This window comes from Centropristis striata, chromosome 18 (genome assembly GCF_030273125.1).
Source record: "Centropristis striata isolate RG_2023a ecotype Rhode Island chromosome 18, C.striata_1.0, whole genome shotgun sequence".
NCBI classification, from domain to species: Eukaryota; Metazoa; Chordata; class Actinopteri; order Perciformes; family Serranidae; genus Centropristis; species Centropristis striata.
In genome coordinates this window covers 1137163-1163243 of record NC_081534.1, presented here as the reverse complement: position 1 = coordinate 1163243, position 26081 = coordinate 1137163, and the positions used below count along the sequence as shown (strand labels likewise).

At 34.3% G+C, this 26081-nt stretch overlaps 1 protein-coding gene across 1 annotated transcript; it reads left to right on the top strand.

Moving 5' to 3' along the window:
• The first annotated feature begins 3144 nt into the window (after window positions 1-3144).
• laptm4a (lysosomal protein transmembrane 4 alpha) lies at window positions 3145-24653 on the top strand. Its single transcript, XM_059356597.1, has 7 exons — window positions 3145-3375; window positions 8234-8354; window positions 13166-13242; window positions 17905-18027; window positions 18630-18725; window positions 20089-20187; window positions 22192-24653. Exons 1-7 carry the CDS (start codon window positions 3247-3249, stop codon window positions 22264-22266), a joined length of 720 nt encoding a protein of 239 aa, XP_059212580.1. The 5' UTR covers window positions 3145-3246; the 3' UTR covers window positions 22267-24653.
• The last annotated feature ends 1428 nt before the right edge of the window (window positions 24654-26081 follow it).

Here is a 26081-nt window from a genome sequence, read left to right as displayed (position 1 = left end):
AGGTTGAGAACTACTGATCTAATGTACTTGAAGTTCCAGAATTTGAACCCTGAACCCCCTAACCCTTCTGTCTGTATTATAGTTATTCTAGAATCTTTCATCAACCTTGCTCCAACATAGCCTTGTCTGTTTTTAGTCATTTTCTGTCTTTCTGGTAATTTTGTTTCTTTTTTTGGTCATTTTGTGTCTTTTCTGGTAGTTTTGTTCCCTTTTTTGGTCATTTTGTGTCTTTTCTGGTAGTTTTGTTTCCTTTTTTGGTCATTTTGTGTCTTTTTTGATCATTTTGTGGTCGATTTGTGTCTTTTTTTAGTCATTTTGTTTCCTTTTTTTGGTCATTTTCTGTCTGTTTTTAGTCATTTTCTGTCTTTTTGGTAATTTTGTTTCTTTTTTTGGTCATTTTGTGTCTTTTCTGGTAGTTTTGTTTCCTTTTTTGGTCATTTTGTGTCTTTTTTGATCATTTTGTGGTCAATTTGTGTCTTTTTTTAGTAATTTTGTTTCCTTTTTTTGTCATTTTCTGCCTGTTTTTAGTCATTTTCTGTCTTTTTGGTAATTTTGTTTCTTCTTTTGGTTATTTTGTGTCTTTCCTGGTAGTTTTATTTCCTTTTTTGGTCAATTTGTGTCTTTTTTAGTCATTTTGTTTCCTTTTGTTTGGTCATTTTCTGTCTGTTTTTAGTCATTTTCTGTCTTTTTGATAATTTTGTTTCTTTTTTTGGTCATTTTGTGTCTTTTCTGGTAGTTTTGTTTCCTTTTTTGGTCATTTTGTGTCTTTTTTGATCATTTTGTGGTCAATTTGTGTCTTTTTTAGTCATTTTGTTTGGTCGCGAACAACATGCATGTTAAATTGGGCATCATGACTCAAAAAGGTTGAGAACTACAGCTCTAATGTACTTGAAGTTCCAGAACTTGAACCCTGCCAGATAACCCTTCTGTCTGTATTATAGTTATTCTAGAATTTTTCATCAACCTTGCTCCAACATAGCCTTGTCTGTTTTTAGTCATTTTCTGTCTTTCTGGTAATTTTGTTTCTTTTTTTGGTCATTTTGTGTCTTTTCTGGTAGTTTTGTTCCCTTTTTTGGTCATTTTGTGTCTTTTCTGGTAGTTTTGTTTCCTTTTTTGGTCATTTTGTGTCTTATTTGATCATTTTGTGGTCAATTTCTGTCTTCTTTAGTCATTTTGTTTCCTTTTTTTGTCATTTTCTGCCTGTTTTTAGTCATTTTCTGTCTTTTTGGTAATTTTGTTTCTTTTTTTGGTCATTTTGTGTCTTTTCTGGTAGTTTTGTTTCCTTTTTTGGTCATTTTGTGTCTTTTTTGATCATTTTGTGGTCAATTTGTGTCTTTTTTAGTCATTTTGTTTCCTTTTGTTTGGTCATTTTCTGTCTGTTTTTAGTCATTTTCTGTCTTTTTGGTAATTTTGTTTCTTATTTTGGTCATTTTGTGTCTTTTCTGGTAGTTTTGTTTCCTTTTTTGGTCATTTTGTGTCTTTTCTGGTAGTTTTGTTTCCTATTTTGGTCATTTTGTGTCTTTTTTGATCATTTTGTGGTCAATTTGTGTCTTTTTTAGTCATTTTGTTTCCTTTTTTTGGTCATTTTCTGTCTGTTTTTAGTCATTTTCTGTCTTTTTGGTAATTTTGTTTCTTTTTTGGGTCATTTTGTGTCTTTTCTGGTAGTTTTGTTTCCTTTTTTGGTCATTTTGTGTCTTTTCTGGTAGTTTTGTTTCCTATTTTGGTCATTTTGTGTCTTTTTTGATCATTTTGTGGTCAATTTGTGTCTTTTTTAGTCATTTTGTTTCCTTTTGTTTGGTCATTTTCTGTCTGTTTTTAGTCATTTTCTGTCTTTTTGGTAATTTTGTTTCTTTTTTTGGTAATTTTGTGTCTTTTCTGGTAGTTTTGTTTCCTTTTTTGGTCATTTTGTGTCTTTTCTGGTAGTTTTGTTTCCTATTTTGGTCATTTTCTGTCTTTTTTGATCATTTTGTGGTTGATTTGTGTCTTTTTTGGTCATTTTGTTTCCTTTTTTTGGGTCGCGGACAACATGCATGTTAAATTGATGGTCATGACTCAAAAAGGTTGAGAACTACTGATCTAATGTACTTGAAGTTCCAGAACTTGAACCCTGCCAGATAACCCTTCTGTCTGTATTATAGTTATTCCAGAATCTTTCATCAACCTTGCTCCAACATAGCCTTGAAGCCCATTGGTTGTGCTTGGAATATCTCCCCGTCCATTGGTTCAGAGCGCTGTCAGTCATAGTTAACCCTGTGGCCCCGCCCCTTCCGGTCCGTCAGAGGTCTGTGTGTATGGGCCGTGTGGTGCAGCTGCAGGCCGTCAGTAGGTGGTGGGCGTTCCTCCCTCATCCTCCGCTCCCTGTTGATGTTGTCTTTTTGGTAATTTTGTTTCTTTTTTTGGTCATTTTGTGTCTTTTCTGGTAGTTTTGTTTCCTTTTTTGGTCATTTTGTGTCTTTTTTGATCATTTTGTGGTCAATTTGTGTCTTTTTTAGTCATTTTGTTTCCTTTTTTTGGTCATTTTCTGTCTGTTTTTAGTCATTTTCTGTCTTTTTGATAATTTTGATTCCTTTTTTGGTCATTTTGTGTCTTTTCTGGTAGTTTTGTTTCCTTTTTTGGTCATTTTGTGTCTTTTTTGATCATTTTGTGGTCAATTTGTGTCTTTTTTAGTCATTTTGTTTCCTTTTTTTGGTCATTTTCTGTCTGTTTTTAGTCATTTTCTGTCTTTTTGGTAATTTTGTTTCTTTTTTGGGTCATTTTGTGTCTTTTCTGGTAGTTTTGTTTCCTTTTTTGGTCATTTTGTGTCTTTTTTTGATCATTTTGTGGTCGATTTGTGTCATTTTGTTTCCTTTTTTTTTGGGTCGCGAACAACATGCATGTTAAATTGGCGATCATGACTCAAAAAGGTTGAGAACTACTGCTCTAATGTACTTGAAGTTCCAGAACTTGAACCCTGCCAGATATAACCCTTCTCTCTGTACTATAGCTATTCCAGAATCTTTCATCAACCTTGCTCCAACACAGCCTTGAAGCCCATTGGTTGTGCTCGGAATATCTCCCCGTCCATTGGTTCAGAGTGCTGTCAGTCATAGTTAACCCTGTGGCCCCGCCCCTTCCGGTCCGTCAGAGGTCTGTGTGTATGGGCCGTGTGGTGCAGCTGCAGGCCGTCAGTAGGTGGTGGGCGTTCCTCCCTCATCCTCCGCTCTCTGTTCATGTTGACAACATTATTCTGCCCCAGCAGCTCTCCAGATGTTTCTCCCTACGCTCGTGGAGGACATGCATCACTTTAAACCCAGTCGAGACAGACTGTACACCACCAGGTGCTGCGGATGCTGCCATGTCCGGACGGGGACCATCATCCTGGGGACCTGGTACATGGTACGTAAGATGGTTGATGGTTGAGCGAGCTAATGCTAATGCTAATGCTAGCTAGCACTGCCTGTCAACTGTGTTAACTTCCCTTAAGTGGCCAGTTATATGATGCATGTCAACCAGACTGTGTCAGTGTGTTTATAATAAACAATATCAGTAAGCTAAGCGTGACCTTTGACCCCTTTTAACAGCCCTTTAACAGCAATGCTAGCGTTAGCATTAGCCACATATCTTTTCAAGTTTAACGCTAGCTGAGTGTTTCTGTCGATTAACTCGGAAAAACCTTTGAAATACGACCAGTAAACCGACACAGAGACAACAAGTAGCAGGTTGGTGAGCGTTATAAGCACCTGAATGGATGCTAAAGACGTTTCATATGTGATATTTTAACGTAATGTAGCCCGTTAGCCCAAGCTAGCCGACTGTAACGGTTGTTAGCTGCTAACAAGCTACAGCAACACAGTTAGCTGGGAATGGGTTAGCATGCGTTAATTGTTTTTATATTGTATTTATATTGTTTCATGTCATGTTTGAGATGACTCAATCACATCACAGTCAAAACAGAAGAGAAATCCTCACAGACACTTTGTTTGTTGTTGTACTGCAATCAAATAAAGTCCCATCAAAATGTACTTTTTGAAGTTTGTGTTAACCCTATAAAGCCAAGTGCATTATATTTGATACATACATTTTTGAGACCTATACATCATCAGTGTGATATTTTTTTCCCTGAAAAACATGAATTGATGATTAAAAAAACTGAGCAACAAATTTCACAAAAATACCAGATGTAACAAAAATGATTTGCTGGTTCCACTGGTGGATCTGTCATTGCTGTGTGAAAACTTCACATCAGCAGATGTATGATGTTGTTTTATATGGAAAAAAAATATTTTGTATGTTTGAGGAAAATGTTAAAAGGAAAGTCAAAGTTTTATTTGGTTAAAATATTAGGTTTTATGTGATTATGTTAGTTCAAGAAAAGCAAATTGTGAGCAACAAATTGCACAAAAAGACCTGATATATCCAAATTAAATTCATATATGAAAATTGATATTGAATTTAAAAAAATGTTAGCCGGTTCAACAAACACTCCAGTTTTGAAAATTTTGAATTTTCTGGCAATTATTTCACGGTTCAGACTTTATAGGGTTAAACTTTTCAGAGGTTAAAAACATTTCAGTGTAGACATTATAGTGAACTCAGGTTGTAGATAGATAGATAGATAGATAGATAGATAGATGGATAGATAGATTACTTTATTCATCCCCGAAGGGAAATTCGGTTGTGACAGCAGTCCGGTATTCAAGGACAATAAAAATAAAATACAATAGAATAAAATAAAATACTGAGGTAGCATAGATAAAAACAACAATAGAAAAAAACACAGAATAGAACAGAAAGTGTTAGTGTTGTAGTGTTGTAGTGTTGCTTTATATATATATATATATATATATTATACTATAGTATATTAAAACGATGTTAAAATTATTTAGCACACCTGTTGTATAATCTGACAGATCTCCACTTGGTTAAATATCTAACTTTAATAAATAATGTGTCATGTTTGTTGTTATTTGATAAAGAGGCTGGAGTAGCTAGCTAGCTAGCTGTTAGCTGTTAGCTGCCCTCTGCACCACTCTCATTGTGCTCACAGCTCAATAATCCCCTTTTCGTTTTCACAACGTCACATCACAGATGTTCCTGGTTTTGGTTGCATTTCTCAGTCATCATGAGTTCAGCCAGCTTGGCAAAACGTGACACACTGCCTATAAAAAGCACAAGAGCCATGTTTCCCCTATTCCCTAGCAATAATGGCTTTCACTGTGGTTTTTAGCCTCTCAAACCTGATGCAACACACGGAAACCCAAAGTGTGACACAACAACCAGGTATAGCACGACAGTTTAGGGTCAGTGTAAAAAAAAAGTGGTAACTTTTGGAGAAACCAGTGGTGGAAGAAGTATTCAGATCCTTTACTTAAGTAAAAGTATACCTCTGCTTTTTCAAAGCAAAAGCTTTTATTTTGGAAAAAAAATGACATCAGATTTAGCTCTTATTTTAAACTTCATTTGCCCATTTTTAGAGTTTAGTTTCCAGACGTTGTTACTTCTTTCTGTGTCCACATCTCATACATTTAAATAGGATGAATAATTAGGTGATACAAAATGACTTAGCAGTCTGTTTAAAAGGTGAATCATTTTGTTCCCCACCATGAAAATATATAAAAAATTAACTAATTTTACATTTGCTTTAAGGGAATAGTTTGTCATTTTGTGAAAGGCATTTATTTGCATTCTTGCTTAGAATAAGATGAAAAGCACCACTCTCATGTTTGTGAGTTAAATATGAAGACAGGAGACACATAATTAATTTACACACAAAAACTGACCTGAGGGTTATGAGAGGGATCACATTTCTCTATGAAGAACATCACATTCATTGTCAAACATGTTTTTAATGTGATGCTGTGTTTCCACATGAAGTTTATCTATAAATAAAAATAAAAAATTATAAAAAAGTATCAAAAAATGACATAACATTTAGCAAAAAGGGACTCAAATTACCTCAAAAAGACACAAAATTACCAAAAGAAAGACACAAAATGACAAAAAAAACACAAAATTACCAAAAAGACTAAAACACATGAACACTTTAACACAGCGGAGACCCCAATTTGGGTCGGGACCCCAAGTTTGAGAATAGCTGATCTATTCAGTAACTGGTAGATTTAGAAATCCACCAGCTACAGTGGCAGGTGGATAAAAAAGGTATTTCCAAGACTTTATCGTGTGCAAGAACCTTTTGGAGATTGCAACCTGGAGAACACAACAGCTGAAACATAATATTCATAACATAATATATCTGATGTTCAGACTGCTGATTTAGAGTTATAGATGAGATAAATCCTTTTATCAACTTGACTTTGTTTATTATGATGTTGTTCTGTTCACCTAAATTATCAGGATTAAATCTCACCAGAAGTGTGATCTTTCTATCTTTATGCTTTCCTGATTCTCTCCTCCTTCAATGTGTCAGAACACACAAGCAGTTAAAAACAAGCAGCCTGCCCACTACTACACTTTTCTGCAGTTAAATCAGTCCAACATCGATATTTTATGCTTTGCAGAAGTTGTATAAGTGGTTTTGTTGGTGTATGACTTGACATTAATGTTTTCTTTTGAAGACATTCTTGTTCCAGCTTTTAAGTTTTGAATTCCAACTCCGAAGAGAGATGATTAGTTATAACATTCACTTTAAATTTGATCCTTTTTTTCCTTCCCTTTTTGAGTATTTCCTGTTTTTAAGAGAGAGTTTAATTTCATTTCCAGGTCACCCATAGTTGAAATTTAGTCTCGGTTAACTTTCACACATTATTATCATGAGTTGAATCCAATGGCTGACTTTAAGGGAGGAATTAAATCTAAAATGTAATAATTATGTAAAGCAGTAGTTCTCAACCTTTTTGAGTCGCGACCCCCAATTTATCATGCATGTTGTCCAGGACCCCCGCTCACTGAACACAATCTCACACGCACAGTTCAGATCACCCAAAAAAAGGAAACAAAATGACCAAAAAAGACACAAAATGACCAAAAAAAGGAAACAAAATGACCCACTTCACTTTTCTGCAGTTAAATCAGTCCAACATCGATATTTTATGCTTTGCAGAAGTTGTATAAGTGGTTTTGTTGGTGTATGACTTGACATTAATGTTTTCTTTTGAAGACAACGTGATTAGTTATAACATTCACTTTAAATTTGATCCTTTTTTCCCTCCCTTTTTGAGTTTTTCCTGTTTTTAAGAGAGAGTTTAATTTCATTTCCAGGTCATCCATAGTTTAAATTTAGTGCCAGCATCTATAATGTCTCTTCACAACACTTACTTACAATTGCTTTTTGTCTTGTAGAATTTAGTTTTCAACAACAGACTGTATCTTGTGAATATAAAACCTCTCAGTGGCCTGAATACTGGAGTGTCCTTGAGTCATTAAATGGTTCCTCCTTACAGCTGCATTCCCACATGATAAAGTAACCTTGACACCAAAAGGTGGTCAATTGTTCACTGTACTGTTCACTGTAATAAAAAAAGGCAAGGTTAACCAAAACTGAAAGATAATGTACATTTCAGAATTATACAAGTAGGCCTTTTTCAGGGAACAAGAAATGGGTTAACAACTTAACTCTATGGAGTCTTGGGCTATTTTGTCCATTTTTGAATTCTTTTCATGTCTTTGGAAGTCATTTTGTTGTAATTTTGTGTCTTTTTTTGGTCATTTTGTGTCTTTTTTTGGTCATTTTATGTCTTTTTTTAGTCATTTTGTGTCTTTTTTAGTCCTTTAGGCCAACATAAAATGTGATTTTGAATCTTTTTTTTACTTTCAAAACACTATCATGCTCAATAAAGAATTTTATATATTGCAAATGTGCATTAATTTTAGAGTACACTGAGACATTAAACTGCATCATTTTCAATTAAATTCTGGAAAAGTTGGTGTGTTCTAAAACTTTTGACCAGTAGTGTATCTCCCGATATTTTTATTGACCACAAAAGACACAAAATTACCAAAAAAGACACAAAATGACCCAAAAAAGAAACAAAATGACCCAAAAAAGAAACAAAATTACCAAAAAAAGGCACAAAATGATAAAAAAAGACGAAAAAAGACACAAAATGACCAAAAAAAAATACACACCATGACCAAAAAAGACATTAGGTGACCAAAAAGACTAAAACACATTAACACATGAACACTTTAAGTTGAGAATAGCTGGTGTAAAGGATAAACAATATGTGACATTTGCAAAACTACTGCTTGTGTTGTTTTAATAAATCTTGTGTCTTTTCCTGGTTGCTCTCCTCAGGTAGTGAACCTGTTGATGGGCATCCTGCTGACTGTAGCTGTGACCCATCCAGAGAACGTCCCCACTATCGACCTGCAGTATGAGGTCATCGACCATTACTTTGCCTCTGACAGGATGTCTGGTAAGCACTGAAACCTACAGAAGAATTAATGTACAACTGGGCCAAATGTAAATGCTTTCTGGCGTAAGATCTACATAGAATTGGTGACAATATTTAGGACAAACATTGCTTTTAATTGGGATGAATTTCTTTTGGGGCTTCTGCACTCTACATCCTCAAATAAAAACACAAAATACCTTTTTGGCATACTGAGTGTAGCTGCTAAAATAATGCTATAACAAGGAAATGGCTTAAGCCAGACAGCCCGTCTATAGACGAGTGGTATGACATCATCTATGAAATTTTTGTAATGGAAAGACTCACTTTCTCTGTGAGGCTTCAAAAAGCCAAATTTGAGGAAATCTGGGAAAAGTGGAGATTGTACATCGCCCCGAAACGCCCTTCTTTGGTTTAATATCATGTAACTTTCATTTTTTTAATTTTTTAATCTGTTTTACTACTTTACAGTAGATAGAAACACCCCCAAGTTCTGTTTGTTTGTTTATAACTAGATAAAAATCTTAAAAAATATGGATAACAATGCCAATTATTATAACAGTAATGACTGTTGTAATGTGCTTTTGAAATGTTATTCTAAATAAAGACAAAACGTTTTTTAAAAAAGCATCAAAATAGACAAAATAGAGCTTTTTTTAAATCAAAAATAAAGTGCCAACAGAGGCTCCCCCAGACCTCAGAGCTCCCTAGTAGGAGCAGCTTGTTTATGGTTTATGTTTATGAATCATTTCAATGTTTAAGTGATTGCACGATGGAAAGAGTTTCAGATATGTTTAAATGTTGTATAAAGTCTTTTAAATGTAGCCAAAGCAGTAAGTAAGTTCATTTGAATATAAAGAATTCCAATGAATTGATGTACAGGCTAACAAACAGTATTATCAAAACATGTAGAAATGTTGTTGTCGTCATCCATCATTTACTCATCAGATTAGACTATTATATCATGGTGCTCTTTTGTGTCCATGTGAAGATTGTTTACCCACTGAAACATAAGCTAAAAGAAGATCTCAGTGGATTTAGAAGTGTGTAGCTGCTAACAGATGAGGTTGAACATGTGACCCACAGGGAGCTAACTCCCCACTGACTGTAAAACCAAACAGCTGATGAGGACAACACTTCAGTATGTGTTCTCTGAAGATGTTGTTATTGGTGTGCAGTCACTGGTGTTGTTCCTTCTGTGTTTCCTCAAGTATTTCTGTTTGTCGGAGGTGTTTGTATTCATCTGTGCCAGAACAGGGCTGGCAGGGCTAGCAGAGTCTTTTCTTCCTAGCTCCCGGTTGTTTTTGTTGATTTCTCTTGGTGAAGGCCTCTTCATTTTTCTGAAACAGTGACTCAGCAGGAGAGGAGAGGAAACAACCGCTGTGGGTTGACCTTCCCACAGCAGCAGGCACATGCCAGCACAGAGCACAGCCTGCAGAGGCTATGTTAGCATGTTAGCTCCATCAGGCTGCTCTCATTTCATTCAAGAAGTAATTTACCTAACAGAGAGGCAACACGTGATAATGGCTGCTGGTTTATAGTTGGATTAAGCAGTGGTCCTCAACCTTTTTGAGTCGCGACCCCCAATTTAACATGCATGTTGTCCGGGACCCCCGCTCACTGAACACAATCTCACACACACAGTTCAGATCACCCAAAAAAAGGAAACAAAATGACCAAAAAAGACACAAAATGACCACAAAATGACCAAAAAAGACACAAATTGACCAAAAAAGACACAAATTGACTAGAAAATGATCAAAAAAGATGCAAAATGACCAAATAAGACACAAAATTACCAAAAAAAAGACACAAATTGACCACAAAAGACACAAAATTACCAAAAAGACACAAATTACCAAAAAAGACACAAAATGACCCAAAAAAGAAACAAAATGACCCAAAAAAGACACAAAATTACCAAAAAAAGGAAACAAAATGACCAAATAAGACACAAATTGACTAGAAAATGATCAAAAAAGATACAAAATGACCAAATAAGACACAAATGACAAAAAAAAAACACAAAATGACCCAATGTCTTTAGGTGTATTATTGTTGTCTACAAAATTGTCAAATACTCTCTGTAAGGTTTCCTTCTCTCAGTCAATTAGGCTGCGTTCAGACTGCAGGCGAATCTGATTCCAATCAGATTCCTACTCAAATCCGATTTTTAGGGCTGACTGTCCACACTGTTTTTAGCAAGTGTCCAAATGGGATCTGGCTCCGTTCAGACTGGGCCACATTACTGACTGATCTGACAGGTTGCTGAACAACAACAACAAACATGAAGGAGGCAGGTCACCTCAGTATATCGGCCTTATCACTGTCCAGTAGAGCAGCTGTTCTCAACCTTGGGGTTGGGACCCCAATTGGGGTCGCGAGATGATTTCTGGGGGTCGCCAAATCATTTTGGAAGTCAGCTCTGTCTCCACTGTGTTAAAGTGTTCATGTGTTAATGTGTTTTAGTCTTTTTGGTCACTTAATGATTTTTTTTGGTCATTTTGTGGTTTTTTTTTAGTCATTTTGTGGTCAATTTGTCTTTTTTTGGTCGTTTTGTTTACTTTTTTTGGTCATTTTGTGTCTTTTTTTTGGTATTTTTTTTCTTTTTTGGGTTATTTTGTTTCTTTTTTTGGTCATTTTGTGTCTTTTTTTTAGTCATTTTGTGTCTTTTCTGGTCATTTTGTGCCTTTTTTTGGTCATTTTGTGGTCAATTTGTGCCTTTTTTTGGTCATTTTGTGTCTTTTGTGGTCATTTTGTGTCTTTTTGGGTTATTTTGTTTCTTTTTTTGGTCATTTTGTGTCTTTTTTGGTCATTTTGCTTACTTTTTTTGGTCATTTTGTTTGTTTTTTGGGTGATCTGAACTGTGAGTGTGAGATTGTGTTCAGTGAGTGGGGGTCGCGGACAACATGCATGTTAAATTGGGGGTCGCGACTCAAAAAAGTTGAGAACTACTGCAGTAGAGGTGCAGAACATCTCAGATGCACCAGGGGAGAAACCCGTCGGGCCCGCATGAGTCGGGCTACCTCTCGAAGGTGGTTTCGATCTGGTCTGCAAAAATCTGATTTCATGTGATTTGTGACTGTTCAGACTTCAAAAGAGCCATCCAGTTGGGCTGGATTATATTTTATTCTTGAATATACAGGATTTTGTATTCATAATAGCAAATCTTAACCCCTATGTGAAGTTAGTTTGGTATAACCTTGATTTATCTCCAGACGGTCCTCTGACAGCGTCATCCATTGACGTTCATGTTCCGCATAAACAGCCAAATAGCAAAAATGTCTCCCGACCACATTGCTGCAGCAGCTTTTTTCCCACCAGCATCGTCTTTTCAGAGCAACAGGCAGAACAGCTTGAGGAAGCGAGAGACTGAGTGATGGAAGAAAAGAGGATATGAAAGGCAGGCCTTTTAATTATCCCAGGCTGAGTTTCATTGTGTATTTACTGACTCTCTGCAGCTGAGAGGCTTAATGCTCCCCAGAGCTGCCCTTTAAAACGGAGCTAGCTGGAAAGAGAGAAGCCCCGGGGACGGTTCACTTTGACTGTATGCAAATCACTGCTGCTTCAAAGAGGCAAACATATAGTCAGGCGGCTTAGCGAAAAAAAGGGGACACGTCGGACAAAAGCACCAAATTTTTCCACATGCTCTCTATGACCATAGGTTTCAAGTTTTGGTAGGAGCCACTTCTACATCACAAAATGACCAAAAAAGACAAACAATGACCCAAAAAAAGACACGAACCAGTATATGAGATATATGAGTACTATGAGAACCAGTATATCTTCCAAGCCACTTAAAAATGGCCAAGAAAAAGAAACAAAATTACCCAAAAAAGACACAAATGGCCCGAAAAAGACACGAAATGGCCCAAAAAAGACACAAAATGACAAAAAAGACACAATCATCAAAAGACACAAAATGACAAAGACACAAAATGGCCAAGAAAAAGACACAAAATTACCCAAAAAAGTCACAATGACTAAAAAATTACATAAAATTAAGCAAAAAAGGACTCAAATTGACCACAAAATGACCAGAAAAGACACAAAATGACCAAAAAAGACACAAAATGACCAAAAAAGACACAAAATGACCAGAAAAGAAACAAAATGACAAAAAAGACACAAAATCACCAAAAGACACAAAATGACAGACACAAAATAGCCAAGAAAAAGAAACAAAATTACCTAAAAAAGACACAAATTGACCAGAAAAGACACAAAATGACCAGAAAAGAAACAAAATGACAAAAAAGACACAAAATGACAAAAGACACAAAATGGCCAAGAAAAAGAAACAAAATTACCCAAAAAAGACACAAATATAATAATAATAATATGTCAATTTGTGTTTTTTTGGTCATTTTGTGTTGTTTTTTTGTCAATTTGTATCTTTTTTTATTCATTTTGTGTCTTTTCTGGTCATTTTGCGTCTTTTTTTTGGTCAATTTGTGTCTTTTTTGATCATTTTGTGTCCTTATTGGCCAGTTTGTGTCTTTTTTTGGACATTTTGTGTCTTTTTTGGTCATTTTGTGTCTTTTTTGGTGATTTTGTGTCTTTTTTTTGGGTCATTTTGTGTCTTTTCTGGTCATTTTGTGATGTAGAAGTGGCTCCTACCAAAAATTGAAACCTATGGTGATAGAGAGCATGTGGAAAAAATGTGGTGCTTTTGTCCGGCGTGTCCTCTTTCTTCTCAAATCTGGTCCTCAGCCGCCTGAATGATACATTCACCCACACTTACTGATGTATACGTTAATGATCAAGCAAGCTAACATTATAATAAGTCGTTCCCTGCTCATTTTTCCCCTCTTTTCTCAATTTTTCTCCTGCAGAGAACGCCTGCGTTGGATTCGCCATCTCTCTGCTGATGCTCACTATCAGCGCCATGATGGTGTACGGAGCCATTACTGTAAGTCTGCACACTGGATTCTGTACACTTTAATTCTCTTTTTGACAGCATGCGCTTCATTTAAAGTGCTGTCACGGCATCTTATGCTAATATGTAATCCCAGAATGTCCATGCATAATGAAATCTTGCTTTCAAGTTGTATAATAATAGCACCAGAGTGAAGAGGTAAGCAAGACATAACAGGAAATACCAATGCACCCTCCCCTGTTTTTTTTTCAGCTGTATGTTTAAATTAATCCTGATGCAGTGGGAGTTTAGCACACAATGCTATGTTTTCACTGCCTTTCTTTACCTCACAGGCCTGCTGATGGCATCAAGTCTGACAGGTTTGGTAGCTCTGTGGTGTGGCCCGTATTAAGCTGCTAGTTGGCATGACTGCACAGTTAAAGTATGAAAACAATCTGGGTGATTCTCATCAACATGCTGCAGCTCATAGCAAAAATCCAAGAGCATTGAATACATATTTTCTTTGACCCTTTATAACAGAAATCAATATAACCGCAGTGCTTTTATTTTGGAAAAAAATAGCAAACATTATCATTAGCACTAGAGCTAACAAGCACTTTTACTATAGTTAAGACAACAAATATAGCCACTAATATGTATTTCAGAATAAAATAAACTTTAACAAACCTTGTGTCCTGTCAGTCAGCCACTATAGAAGCCTTTTGATACTTTATATCAACTTTATATGAATTACGACGCACTCGTTATTATTTACCGTTTCATTTAACCATTCTACCGGTTATTTCCTGTCACTACCTTTCAAAATGAAAGCACCCGTTTTACACTGGACGGCACCTTTTCAAAATAAAAGCATCACAACATTGTAAAACACCCTGAAAATGTACAAACATGAAAAACAAGCTATATAATACAAAAACATAAATATAAACCTTACTAAAGGTCATTTACAGTGTGTTTAAAATAAATGTTAAAGTGATATAGTGATTGGAGTATTTACTACTTTTTACTGCTATATTTGATTTACTCCACATTAACAGTCTTATCATAACATGTGTTCCTATCAGTAGCAGCTCAAAACCAGATAATTTACTGTATTTTATAAAGCGATTACATTAATATTGAGCAGAATTTAGTTCAGAGTTTTGGTCCTGCCCCTGCTTTATAACATATACAATGTAAAGTCACTGTTTAATAGTGATTTATAATCTATTTAAACATTTTAAAAGTATTTTCTGACATTTTTTGAGACACTGTGAGCAAAATTCATTACCGTAAGACATTTTTAAATAAAAAAAACAACAAAGGTTTTTTTTTTTAAAATATGCTCAAGGGTAGCTGGTATTACTAAAATGTATTTTATTTAAATATACACGTATTTTAATGCAAACAATTCTATCATGACCGTAACATTTAACCATTTTTCCTCATCAATTTTCATTGAGTTTTGTTCTTTATACATTGTTAAAAACCATTATGTTTGATTATATTCTGTTAAATTAAACATTTTTAAACACATGTATATTTATTTTTTATAACTGTATTAATGATTTATTGTATATAAGTGTGGGGGAAACCATGACATTTTTATCTGGACATGAATTTGTGAATCAAAAATAGGTTCAAAAATATAGAAAATATTATTTTAACACAAAACAGTGAATCGTGCCTCATCATGGCTACATTGTTCATTCATATAAAAGTGAAATATATTTAGTTTAATAATGTTCCTTATAATCTTCACAGACAGAACTTAGACTGAGAATCACCCGTGTTGTGCTTTAGCTGTGCAGGAACATGTTCCCAGTAAACACAGTAGTAGAAACCCTTTGCCCAATACAGTGTTCCCATTAAACACCTTAAATGTTTGAACTATGATCATGATATACCAAATATATTAAAGACTTTAAGCAGTCATGGTTGAAAAGAGAAAAAAAAGTTCCACTTTGTGTACACTACCGGTCAAAAGTTTTAGAACACCCCAATTTTTCCAGTTTTTTATTGAAATTCAAGCAGTTCAAGTCAAATGAACAGCTTGAAAGGGTCCAAAGGTAAGTGGTGAACTGCCAGAGGTAAATAAAAAAAGGTAAGCTGAACCAAAAGAGAAGCATGATAGTGTTTTGAAAGTAAAAAAAAGAAAAAAGATTCAAAATCACATTTTATGTTGGACTAAAGGACTAAAAAAAGACACAAAATGACCAAAAAAAGACACAAAATGACCAAAAAAAAGACACCAAAAGACACAAAATGACCAAAAAAAGACACAGAATGACAAAAAAAGAAAACCAGAAGACACAAAATGGCTAAAAAAGACACAAAATGACCAAAAAAAGACACAAAAAGACACAAAATTACAAAAAAAAGACACAAAATGACTAAAAAAAGACACAAAATGACTTACAAAGACATGAAAATAATTCAAAAATGGACAAAATAGCCCAAGACTCCATAGAGTTAAGTTGTTAACCCATTTCTTGTTCCCTGAAAAAGGCCTACTTGTATAATTCTGAAATGTACATTATTTTCCAGTTTTGGTTAAGCTTACCTTTTTTTATTTACCTCTGGCAGTTCACCACTTACCTTTGGACCCTTTCAAGCTGTTCATTGGACTTGAACTGCTTGAATTTCAATAAAAAACTGGAAAAATTGGGGTGTTCTAAAACTTTTGACCGGTAGTGTATATCGAATATCTATATTCAGCCTAAATATATCTGGATATGACTTTTGGTCCATATTGCCCAGCCTTAACTCTTTTTAAGACGGTAATTTTGTTTGGATAAGATTCTACCGTTATTTTACCATTTTAATAGACTTATTGTAGCCTAAATAGTGTTTGAAACAATGTCGGTTTCAGCAATAAGTAGCCATTGTCAGAGTTACAATATTCCTTTATGATGTTTGAGTTCCATAACGACAGAAACCTGTTGTTATGTGTTCTTGAACACTGTAGCCGTCCCTGCTTAAAGTCCCTAATCAGTTCTTTGCTACATATTGTAGGAATGCAGCGTGCAGTAGGAGTATTCTGTGCTTTTGATAGGAAAACATCCAGAATGCCTGTAGAGATTGTTGTAAAGTGACCCAGTTAAAGGACCACTTTGCTGATTTTCATCTTTCTCTGTATTTGTGAAAGTAAGACATGCTAATGTGAACAGTTACATTGTAGCCAGGCTCTTTTTATTTACCTGAAACCAAATCTGATGATGCAGCCACAGCCTGAGGGGAAGGAAAATGTTTTCAATGCAGAAACACTCTAATTCGACATTTAAAGTAAAGAAAACAAATGTTAGAACAGACTTTAAAACATTTAAACTAGAGATGTTCCCATACCATTTTTCCCTCCCAATAATGATTCCGATACTTGTGCGGTGGGTATCGATACCAGTTTGTTATAAAAAAAAAAAATATCATACTACACCTACATGACTGTGATATGATTATGATTGTGGTAAGGCCTGGCTCAGGTTAAACCCTTTGTAAAACATGAATAAATACAGCAGATTCAAGCCATTTATTTTTATATAAAACAATATACAAAACAGGAGTGCAACAATAAATAAATCTGAGAGAATATGCTCCTGGACCCCCAGATTTATTCCAAATTTCAGAGCATTTTTGCCCTAAAAGCCTTAATCTGGTGCCTCTTGCACATTCTTATGCCACTATTCCATCTTAATCATTGCATATTTTTTATCGGAGCAATTTCCGATACTGGTATTGGAATGGGAACAACTCTAATTTAAAGGTTTAGTGTTTCTGGATGCTGCTCAGGCTGTGGTTGCATCCTCATCGGCAGGATTTGTAGAGAGATTTGTTCAGATAGTGTAAGAATGTTAATCTAAGACAAGTGTGGAGATAAGGTTGGGGAAATATGCAACATGGTCCATTTGTCCACCATGACCTCCAGCAGGATGTGCCTAAAAGATAAGTCTTTTTTTGCAAGCATTGCATAAAAACTGCACAGTGTTGTTTTACCGCTGTATATGATATGCAGCAATGTATAGTTTGACTCACATTTTTGGTAGTTAAACCCAAGTTGTTTTACCTAATGGACAACACTGGGATGCCAAAAGACACTGAATGAAAGGACATTATGTACATTTAGCATTATAATATTGAAAAATAAATAAATACATTTGTAGCTTTGATTGTGCTTTTTTTAATCTAAAAAAGTCCATTGTTTACAGCCTGTCATACTCACCGGTCAGATTGGCATGAGATTTGCGTTTATGGTCCTCATATGATAAATCTCAATGATATTGGTGACATCCATGACTTTTAGTCTTAAATTTAATCAGTGGCATCATATCTAAAGATCTAATAGTTGAATTATCATGAAATCTGTGCTCATTATCCCAGGAGGGTAAATCCTTACGTTTTCCGCAACAGCCTTTTTGTATGTGGAATCATTTACTTCAAGACATACAATGAAGAGCTACAAAGAAGACAGAAATCAACATTATTATTGTAGGTTATTGATAACTACATCATGTTCTACTTCATGTAAACAGTTTGTTGTCAAAACAATATTAAAACAGCAACCATGTTACCTTAAGAAGAATATGTCGTAGTTATATGGATGTTTACTTACACAAACACACACTCTGGAGGTCCTAAACAAAGTTTCAACAGGATTTTCACCCATAAGACTGGTGTCCATTGTTGATAACGTGACTTAGTTCCTCCTCTGATGTTCTGCAGCATCGTGACGGATGGCTCATCCCGTTCTTCTGCTACCAGCTGTTTGACTTCGCCCTGAGCTGCCTGGTGGCCATCAGCTCTCTCACCTACCTGCCCAGGATCAAGGACTACCTGGACCAGCTGGTCAGTGGCAACAGGCTCACCTGTCCTCAGTCTCACCTGTATTTATAGAGCACATTTAAAACAACCGGGTTGACCAAAGTGCTGTACAGATATCACAGTTGCAGGAAATACGGTAAAAACTAAAATACTAAAATACATAAACACAGTGCAACAATAGAATAAAATAAATTAAAAATATAATAAAATAAATTACAATTTTAAATAAAATTTTGTTTTTGCAAGATGTCCACTTAAACTTGATTAAAAGCCAGGGAGAAAAAGTGTGTTTTTAGGGAGGATTTAAAAACTTTTACAAGATCCTGCAGATTGAATGTGCCAGGGCAGATTATTAAAATAAAGGTGCACCTGTATATGGAATATTCTAAAATGCAAAGGAGCTGCTGTCAAGGCAGAATCCCCCAAACGGTCATCAGATGAACATAATCAAAAAGCAACACTTTAGAAATGTATTTAAAAAAATACCAATACCTTTCAACCTCCTCCACATCTTTTGAAGGCTACTTTGTTTCTGTGGGCTGGCTGGTGGCTTTGATGGTGGATGTGAGCTGAATAAGAACAAACAGATCTTATTGATTATCTGCCGTTTGTTTCTTCTTCCTCAGCCGGATTTCCCGTACAAGGATAACCTCCTCTCTCTGGACTCCAGCTGCCTGCTGCTCTTTGTGCTCGTCTTCTTCGCCTTCCTCATCATCCTCAAGGTAAACTTTTACATTTTCACAGTCCGCTCTGGCTTTATTCCTTGGCTAACGCTACTAGCAGAGCTCTGTTTACCAAAAACTGGATCTATCCTGTTCAAATTAACCCTCTATGGTACGCATTATGATGCCAGTTAGGGAAAAAAAATATTTGGAGTGGTTTCTTTTGTGTCTTAGACTAAATAAAATGTGATTTTGAATCTTTTTTTTACTTTCAAAACATTATCATGCTAATAAAGAATTTTAAATGTAAAACTTCTCTTTTTTAGTCATTTTGTGTCTTTTTTGGTAATTTTGTGTCCATTTTAGTCATTTTGTATCTTTTTTTTAGTCATTTTGTGTCTTTTTTTAGTCATTTTGTGTCTTTTTTGGTAATTTTGTGTCTTTTTTAGTCATTTTGTATCTTTTTTAAGTCATTGTGTCTTTTTTTTAGTCATTTTGTGTCTTTTTTTAGTCCTTTAGTCCAACATAAAATGTGATTTTGAATCTTTTTTTTACTTTCAAAACACTATCATGCTAATAAAGAATTTTAAATGTAAAACTGATGATGGAAAGCTATTTAAAATTAAAACCATAAGCCTTAAATTGTGCATTATAAATCAGTCTAAATGTAATTGGCAATAAATGTTTTTTACGGTAAACTAGACAGATAGACTAAATAAGCATAATCTGAAGAAATTGTAAAAATATATTATTTATTTTTTTCTGAAGTTTTTGGGGTTGTCCGTAGGCAACATTGTACCATAACAGTGTACAAGTGAAAAAGAGAGTTTTTAAAATTAATTTGAACATCATTTATTTAACAAACGTGTTAAAAAAAAAAAAAAAAATGAAGTAGCATCAACATTATGAACTGTTGACATTATAAACTTTTTAAACTGGTTTCTTGTCTGAATGTTGCCTGCAGGCATTGAACCAACGACCCATTTAAATGAATGTCTTGAACAGTCTAAGTGTATGAAACTATCAAAAATGAAGGTTTACTCATCTATCAGTAGGAATTTTTTTTTTTCCAGATGGAAAAGGGCCAGGAAATTACATTTTTTTAGTGATTGTTTGTGGCGCAAAATGGCAAAGCTGTTTCCTTCCTTTGGAAAAGTCTGCAAAATAGGGTTTCAATATGGCCGCCTGGAGGTCATGTGACAAATTAAAGCTTTGCTATTGGTTCCCTATACTCTTCCCTCTTTTTTAAAGTATTTCATCACTCAAAAACATGCATTGTAGAAATTTGATAGGCCAAAAAATGGGTATATAACGCCGTACCATAGAGGGTTAAATGGAGAAAATGAAAATATTTATTAACTGTTGAGTTACACAGGCTGATTATACCATCAAATTAAAATCCGATCTGATCTTTGCTTTCCAGTCTTACCTGATCAACTGTGTGTGGAACTGCTACAAGTACATCAACAACAGGAACATGCCAGAGATCGCTGTCTACCCGGCCTTTGAGACCCCTCCCCAGGTAATCCCTCTTTTTTTTTTTTTTTTTTTTTTTATTTATTTTATTTTATTTATTTTTATTTATTTATTTATTTAGTTTTTTTTTTTTTTTATGCTGAAAAAGCTCATGTTTTTATTTATTTTTTTATTATTTATTATTATTATTATTATAAAAAATACATTTATATATTATTATTATTATTATTATTATTATATATTATATAATATATTTATTTTTTTATTGATTCACAGTTGAAGTAAACAATACAATCAAAGAGACATATTTTCATTTTTCTATATAACCCAGCACCCACTCCACTCACCCCTCATAGGGACCCTTACATTGTTCTATCAACAGGTTAATATACCAGATCGCTTTAAACCGTTTAGGCCTAAAACACCTGGGAAAACTGCCTGTAAAACCTCTGGGCGATTTTAAAATAATTCCCTAAAACCTGAAGTTTTTCTGTAAATTCAACAGAAATGTCAACTCTTCCTATTAAATAATAGATTTTTCAGCCTCTGTAGCAAATACAAAAATTATTAGAAGGTCTACCTACCAATAGGCTACCTGGATTTATGAAATGTACTATATTGACAAAAACACACTTGACAGAATCATGTGCAGGAATGTGTAATGTTTCTGATCAGCCAGCAGGTGGCGTGCTCTACACACATTAACAGTCTGAGAGGCCAAATCATTGGATAAAGTGTCTGTCTAGTTTACCTTCAGGGGAAAAAACAGTTATTGCCAATTACATTTAGACTGATTTATAATGCACAATTTAAGGCTTATGGTTTTAATTTTAAATAGCTTTCCACCATCAGTTTTACATTTAAAATTCTTTATTAGCATGATAGTGTTTTGAAAGTAAAAAAAAGATTCAAAATCACATTTTATGTTGGACTAAAGGACTAAAAAAAGACACAAAATGACTAAAAAAGACACAAAATGACCAAAAAAAGACACAAAATTACCAAAAAAGACACAAAATTACCAAAAAAGCCACAAAATGACTAAAAAAAAGACACAATGACTAAAATGGACACAAAATGACTAAAATGGACACAAAATTACCAAAAAAGACACAAAATGACTAAAAAAAGACACAATGACTAAAACAAGACACGAAATGACTAAAAAAAGATACAAAATGACTAAAAATAGACAAAATTACCAAAATTGTTCGGCTAAACACACACGACATAAATAAATAAATAAATAAATAAATGTTTAAAAAATTTTATTTAAAGCCTTTTCATGAAGTTTTCTCTCTTTCCTCTTAAAAAAAAGACACAAAATGACAAAAAAAGACACAAAATGACCAAAAATAGACAAAATTACCAAAATTGTTCGGCTAAACACACACGACATAAATAAATAAATAAATAAATGTTTAAAAAATTTTATTTAAAGCCTTTTCATGAAGTTTTCTCTCTTTCCTCTTAAAAAAAAGACACAAAATGACAAAAAAAAGACACAAAATTACCAGAAAAGACACAAAATGACTAAAAAAAGACACAATAAAAGACACAAAATGACCAAAAAATAGACAAAATGACCAAAATTGTTCGGCTAAACACACACGACACAAATAAAACAGAGTCCCACTAGAATAAAAACCAGAGTTGATGACAGGATCACACACAATCACAAGATCACATTTATGTTGGTCTTTCTTTGTTTCTTTATGGTTCTAAATGTTGATTCAGTAAGACACAAATAAAAGATCAGAAACAATGTGAAGCCTTCCTGTTATATTTTCTTAAATGTTTTAAATATTTTTTATTGAAAGCCTTTTCATGAAGTTTTCTCTCTTTCCTCTTAAAAAAAAGACACAAAATGACAAAAAAAAGACACAAAATGACAAAAAAAAGACACAAAATTACCAAAAAAGACACAAAATGACAAAAAAAGACACAATAAAAGACACAAAATTACCAAAATTGTTATATTTTCTTAAATGTTTAAAATATTTTTTATTTATTTAAAGCCTTTTCATTGTGTTCTCTCTCTCCTCTCCAGTACATCCTGCCTACCTATGAGATGGCGATGAAGATGCCAGAGAAGGAGCCTCCTCCCCCGTACATGCCTGCTTAAACACCAGCCAAAACACACACACACACACACACACACACACACACCACCATATGCATTCCTACCTTCCCTCACTAACTCCTGAAGCCCCCCCCCCCCCCTGTGACCTCTGACCTCTGTGTATGTGTAAGGCCTCTGGTGTTTCGTTCCTCCCTCTGTGTTTCTACAGAGCGTCCTGTGAGCAGATGAAGATGATGAAGACTGAATCTGAGTGAAATAAATGAATGAATGAATGAATTTGATGTTTGAAAAGCTTCGGGTGCTACCAGCCCCTCCCCCTCGCGCCCCCCCCCTCCCCCCCTCTGGCCTTTTTTATGTCTTAGTAAAAGGGATTCATGTGAAAATTAAATTGCTTGAAATGCTCTCATCATCGATCCAGCACCATCCTATCTATAGATTGATATATGAAGTGTAAAAAAAAAATGACTATTATTATGACAATCCACTTATTCTAGCTCTTATTGTTGAATTGTGTTACTTTCCACCCTAATTATTAAGACCTCGACTATTCCATCTCAGTCTTGAATGGAGTCTGTAGCACTATTTGGTCTGTTATTTATTTAGCTTTGCCATGGTTCAGTTCACCATAGTCAGGCAGCTTAGGACCAGATTTCAGAATAAAAGGGGACACGCCGGACAAAAGCACCACATTTTTTCCACATGCTCTCTATGACTATAGGTTTCAATTTTTGGTAGGAGCCACTTCATCAAGATTCTGGAACGGATATGGCACCCATATAAAGTCTATGAGAACCAGTATATCTTCCAAGCTACAAAATGACCCAAAAAAAGACAAAATGACCAAAAAAAAGATGCAAAATGACCAAAAAAAGACACAAAATGACCAAAAAAAGACACAAATTGGCCAATAAGGACACAAAATGGTCAAAAAAGACACAAATTGACCAAAAAAAAGACGCAAAATGAATAAAAAAAGATACAAATTGACAAAAAAACAACACAAAATGACCAAAAAAACACAAATTGACCACAAAATGATCAAAAAAAGACACAAAAAAGACACAAAATGACCAAAAAAAAGACATTAAATGACCAAAAAGACTAAAACACATTAACACATGAACACTTTAACACAGTGGAGACAGAGCTGACTTCCAAAATGATTTGGTGACCATCAAGATTCCGGAACGGATATGGCACCCATATAAAGTCTATGAGAACCAGTATATCTTCCAAGCCACTTAAAATGTCAATCTTGGTGTCAAAAAATACATTTTCTGGGTCAAGGAATCATTTAAAGCTCTTGATTGCACAGATTTTTGTAGTTGCAAATGTAATAGATAATTAAAGTGAAGCTTCATCAATTAAATGTATGCACGTTTCTCAAGAGCTTTAAATGATTCCTTGACCCAGAAAATGTATTTTTTTGACACCAAGATTGATCTTGTAAGGTTATTTGTGTCTTTTTTGGGTAATTTTGTTTCTTTTTCTTGTCATTTTGTGTCTTTTCTGGTCATTTTGTGGTCAATTTGAGTCCTTTTTTGCTTAATTTGATGTAATTTTATGGTCATTGTGACTTTTTTGGGTAATTTTGTTTCTTTTTCTTGGCCATTTTGTGTCTTTTGTTGATTTTGTGTCTTGTCATTTTGTGTCTTTTTTGTCATTTTGTTTCTTTTCTGGTCATTTTGTGTCTTTTCTGGTCATTTTGTGGTCAATTTGAGTCCTTTTTTGCTTAATTTGATGTAATTTTTTGGTCATTTTGTGACTTTTTTGGGTAATTTTGTTTCTTTTTCTTGGCCATTTTGTGTCTTTGTCATTTTGTGTCTTTTGGTGATTTTGTGTCTTGTCATTTTGTGTCTTTTTTGTCATTTTGTTTCTTTTCTGGTCATTTTGTGTCTTTTTCTTGGCCATTTTGTGTCTTTGTGATTTTGTGTCTTTTGGTGATTGTGTCTTTTTTGGGTAATTGTGTTTCTTTTTCTTGGCCATTTTTAAGTGGCTTGGAAGATATACTGGTTCTCATAGACTTTATATGGGTGCCATATCCGTTCTGGTACTTGATGAAGTGGCTCCTACCAAAAATTGAAACCTATGGCCATAGAGAGCATGTGGAAAAAATGTGGTGCTTTTGTCCGGCGTGTCCCTTTATTTCTAATCCGCCTGACGACCACCTCCCTGGTGTTTCATCACTCTGTCGTGTTAGCAAAGCTAGTGAGTGGTTTCCCAGCTGAGACTGAGAGACGGAGAGCAGAATCTCTGATGACGGATCATTTTCTCTGCTTCTTTCTCACCTGACATCTGGAACAAACAGCTAGTCTTGTGAACATTAGTTAGTAGTTGCATGCTTATAAACAGCTCTCCCCATTACTTTACTGGTAATATGATTTTATTCTAGTGGAAATACATTTGACTTCAATAAACGTTTCAGAACATTTACGTCTCCGTGACTTTTTTGTTCATGTCGGATAACAGCTAAAAAAAAATGTATAAGAATATAAAGATATAAGATATAATGGTTGAAACTGCTTGGAATGTAGGTTAGCACTTGTATGTTGTTTATGTTTTTATAAAAATCAATAAAATCTATTAAAAATATATATATATATGTATATGTGTGTATATATATATATATATGTATATGTATATGTGTGTGTATATATATATGTGTGTGTGTGTGTGTGTGTGTATATATATATATATATATTTATATGACTAAAGCAAAAAATAGTTTGATCAACTAATTGATTATCATATCAACTGTACCTGAAGGGGCGATATATTGTCTGGTGTAATTTATTACAATCATATTTTTTATGCTTTATATCATATATTAAGCCTTATATGTTTCTCCCCTCTAGAAATCCACTACCAAAAATGTTTTAAAATTATTTTATTTTTTATATTTTATCTATTTAGCGGACTTTAACAATAATAATGAATACATTTTTGTTTTGAAGGTCTACATTACGTTTTAAAGTCTTTATGGCACTGACAGGACTATTTGGTGGAGAAATACTGTAGCTTGCATTCATTTCTTGGTTTGTTGGACGGAAGTAGTCAATTTTAAACATGTAACAAATTTATGAAAATATGTATGTATGTAATCACAGAATGTAAGCTGCCCCAAGTAGATATAAAACAAATGTAATACATAAATCTGGGTTCCTGACCATTTTCCAAAGTCAATTTCAAGCACTTTTGAAGTGTTTTCAAGGTGTTCTAGCACAGTTTTAATAATCACAGCTTGTTGCAAACATCCCAGCTGGCAACTTACACTCAATGCTTCCACTAATAATTTGTCTGTATATTTCACCACAACTTACAGCTACATCTCAAAAATCTTGAATATCGTGGAAAAAGTTCAATATTTTTTGTCAATTATTTCAGAAAGTGAAACTTGTATATTATATGGATTCATTACACATAGAGTGAAATATTTCAAGCCTGTTTTTCTTGTAATTTTGATGATTCTGGCTTAGAGAGAATGAAAACCCAAAACTCAGTGTCTCAGAAAATGAGAATATTACATAAGATCAATAAAAAAGGATATTTAAACACAAATGTCAGACTTCTGAAAAGGATAATAAAACATTAAACATATCAGTCACTACAGACACCATACACATTTACAAGTACACATTTACATAAAAAGGTCATTTAACTTGTATTAACTTATGCATCTCAAGATGAAAAGAAGATCATATCACATACACTACCGGTCAAAAGTTTTAGAACACCCCAATTTTTCCAGTTTTTTATTGAAATTCAAGCAGTTCAAGTCAAATGAACAGCTTGAAAGGGTCCAAAGGTAAGTGGTGAACTGCCAGAGGTAAATAAAAAAAGGTAAGGTTAACCAAAAC

Bases quoted from the DNA above. Each gene is read 5' to 3' on its own strand.
- laptm4a (XM_059356597.1), top strand. From the start codon at position 3,247: ATGTTTCTCCCTACGCTCGTGGAGGACATGCATCACTTTAAACCCAGT. The intron at 3,376-8,233 runs GTACGTAAGATG...TGCTCTCCTCAG, and splicing joins TCCTGGGGACCTGGTACATG to GTAGTGAACCTGTTGATGGG. The intron at 20,188-22,191 runs GTAATCCCTCTT...TCTCCTCTCCAG, and splicing joins CCTTTGAGACCCCTCCCCAG to TACATCCTGCCTACCTATGA.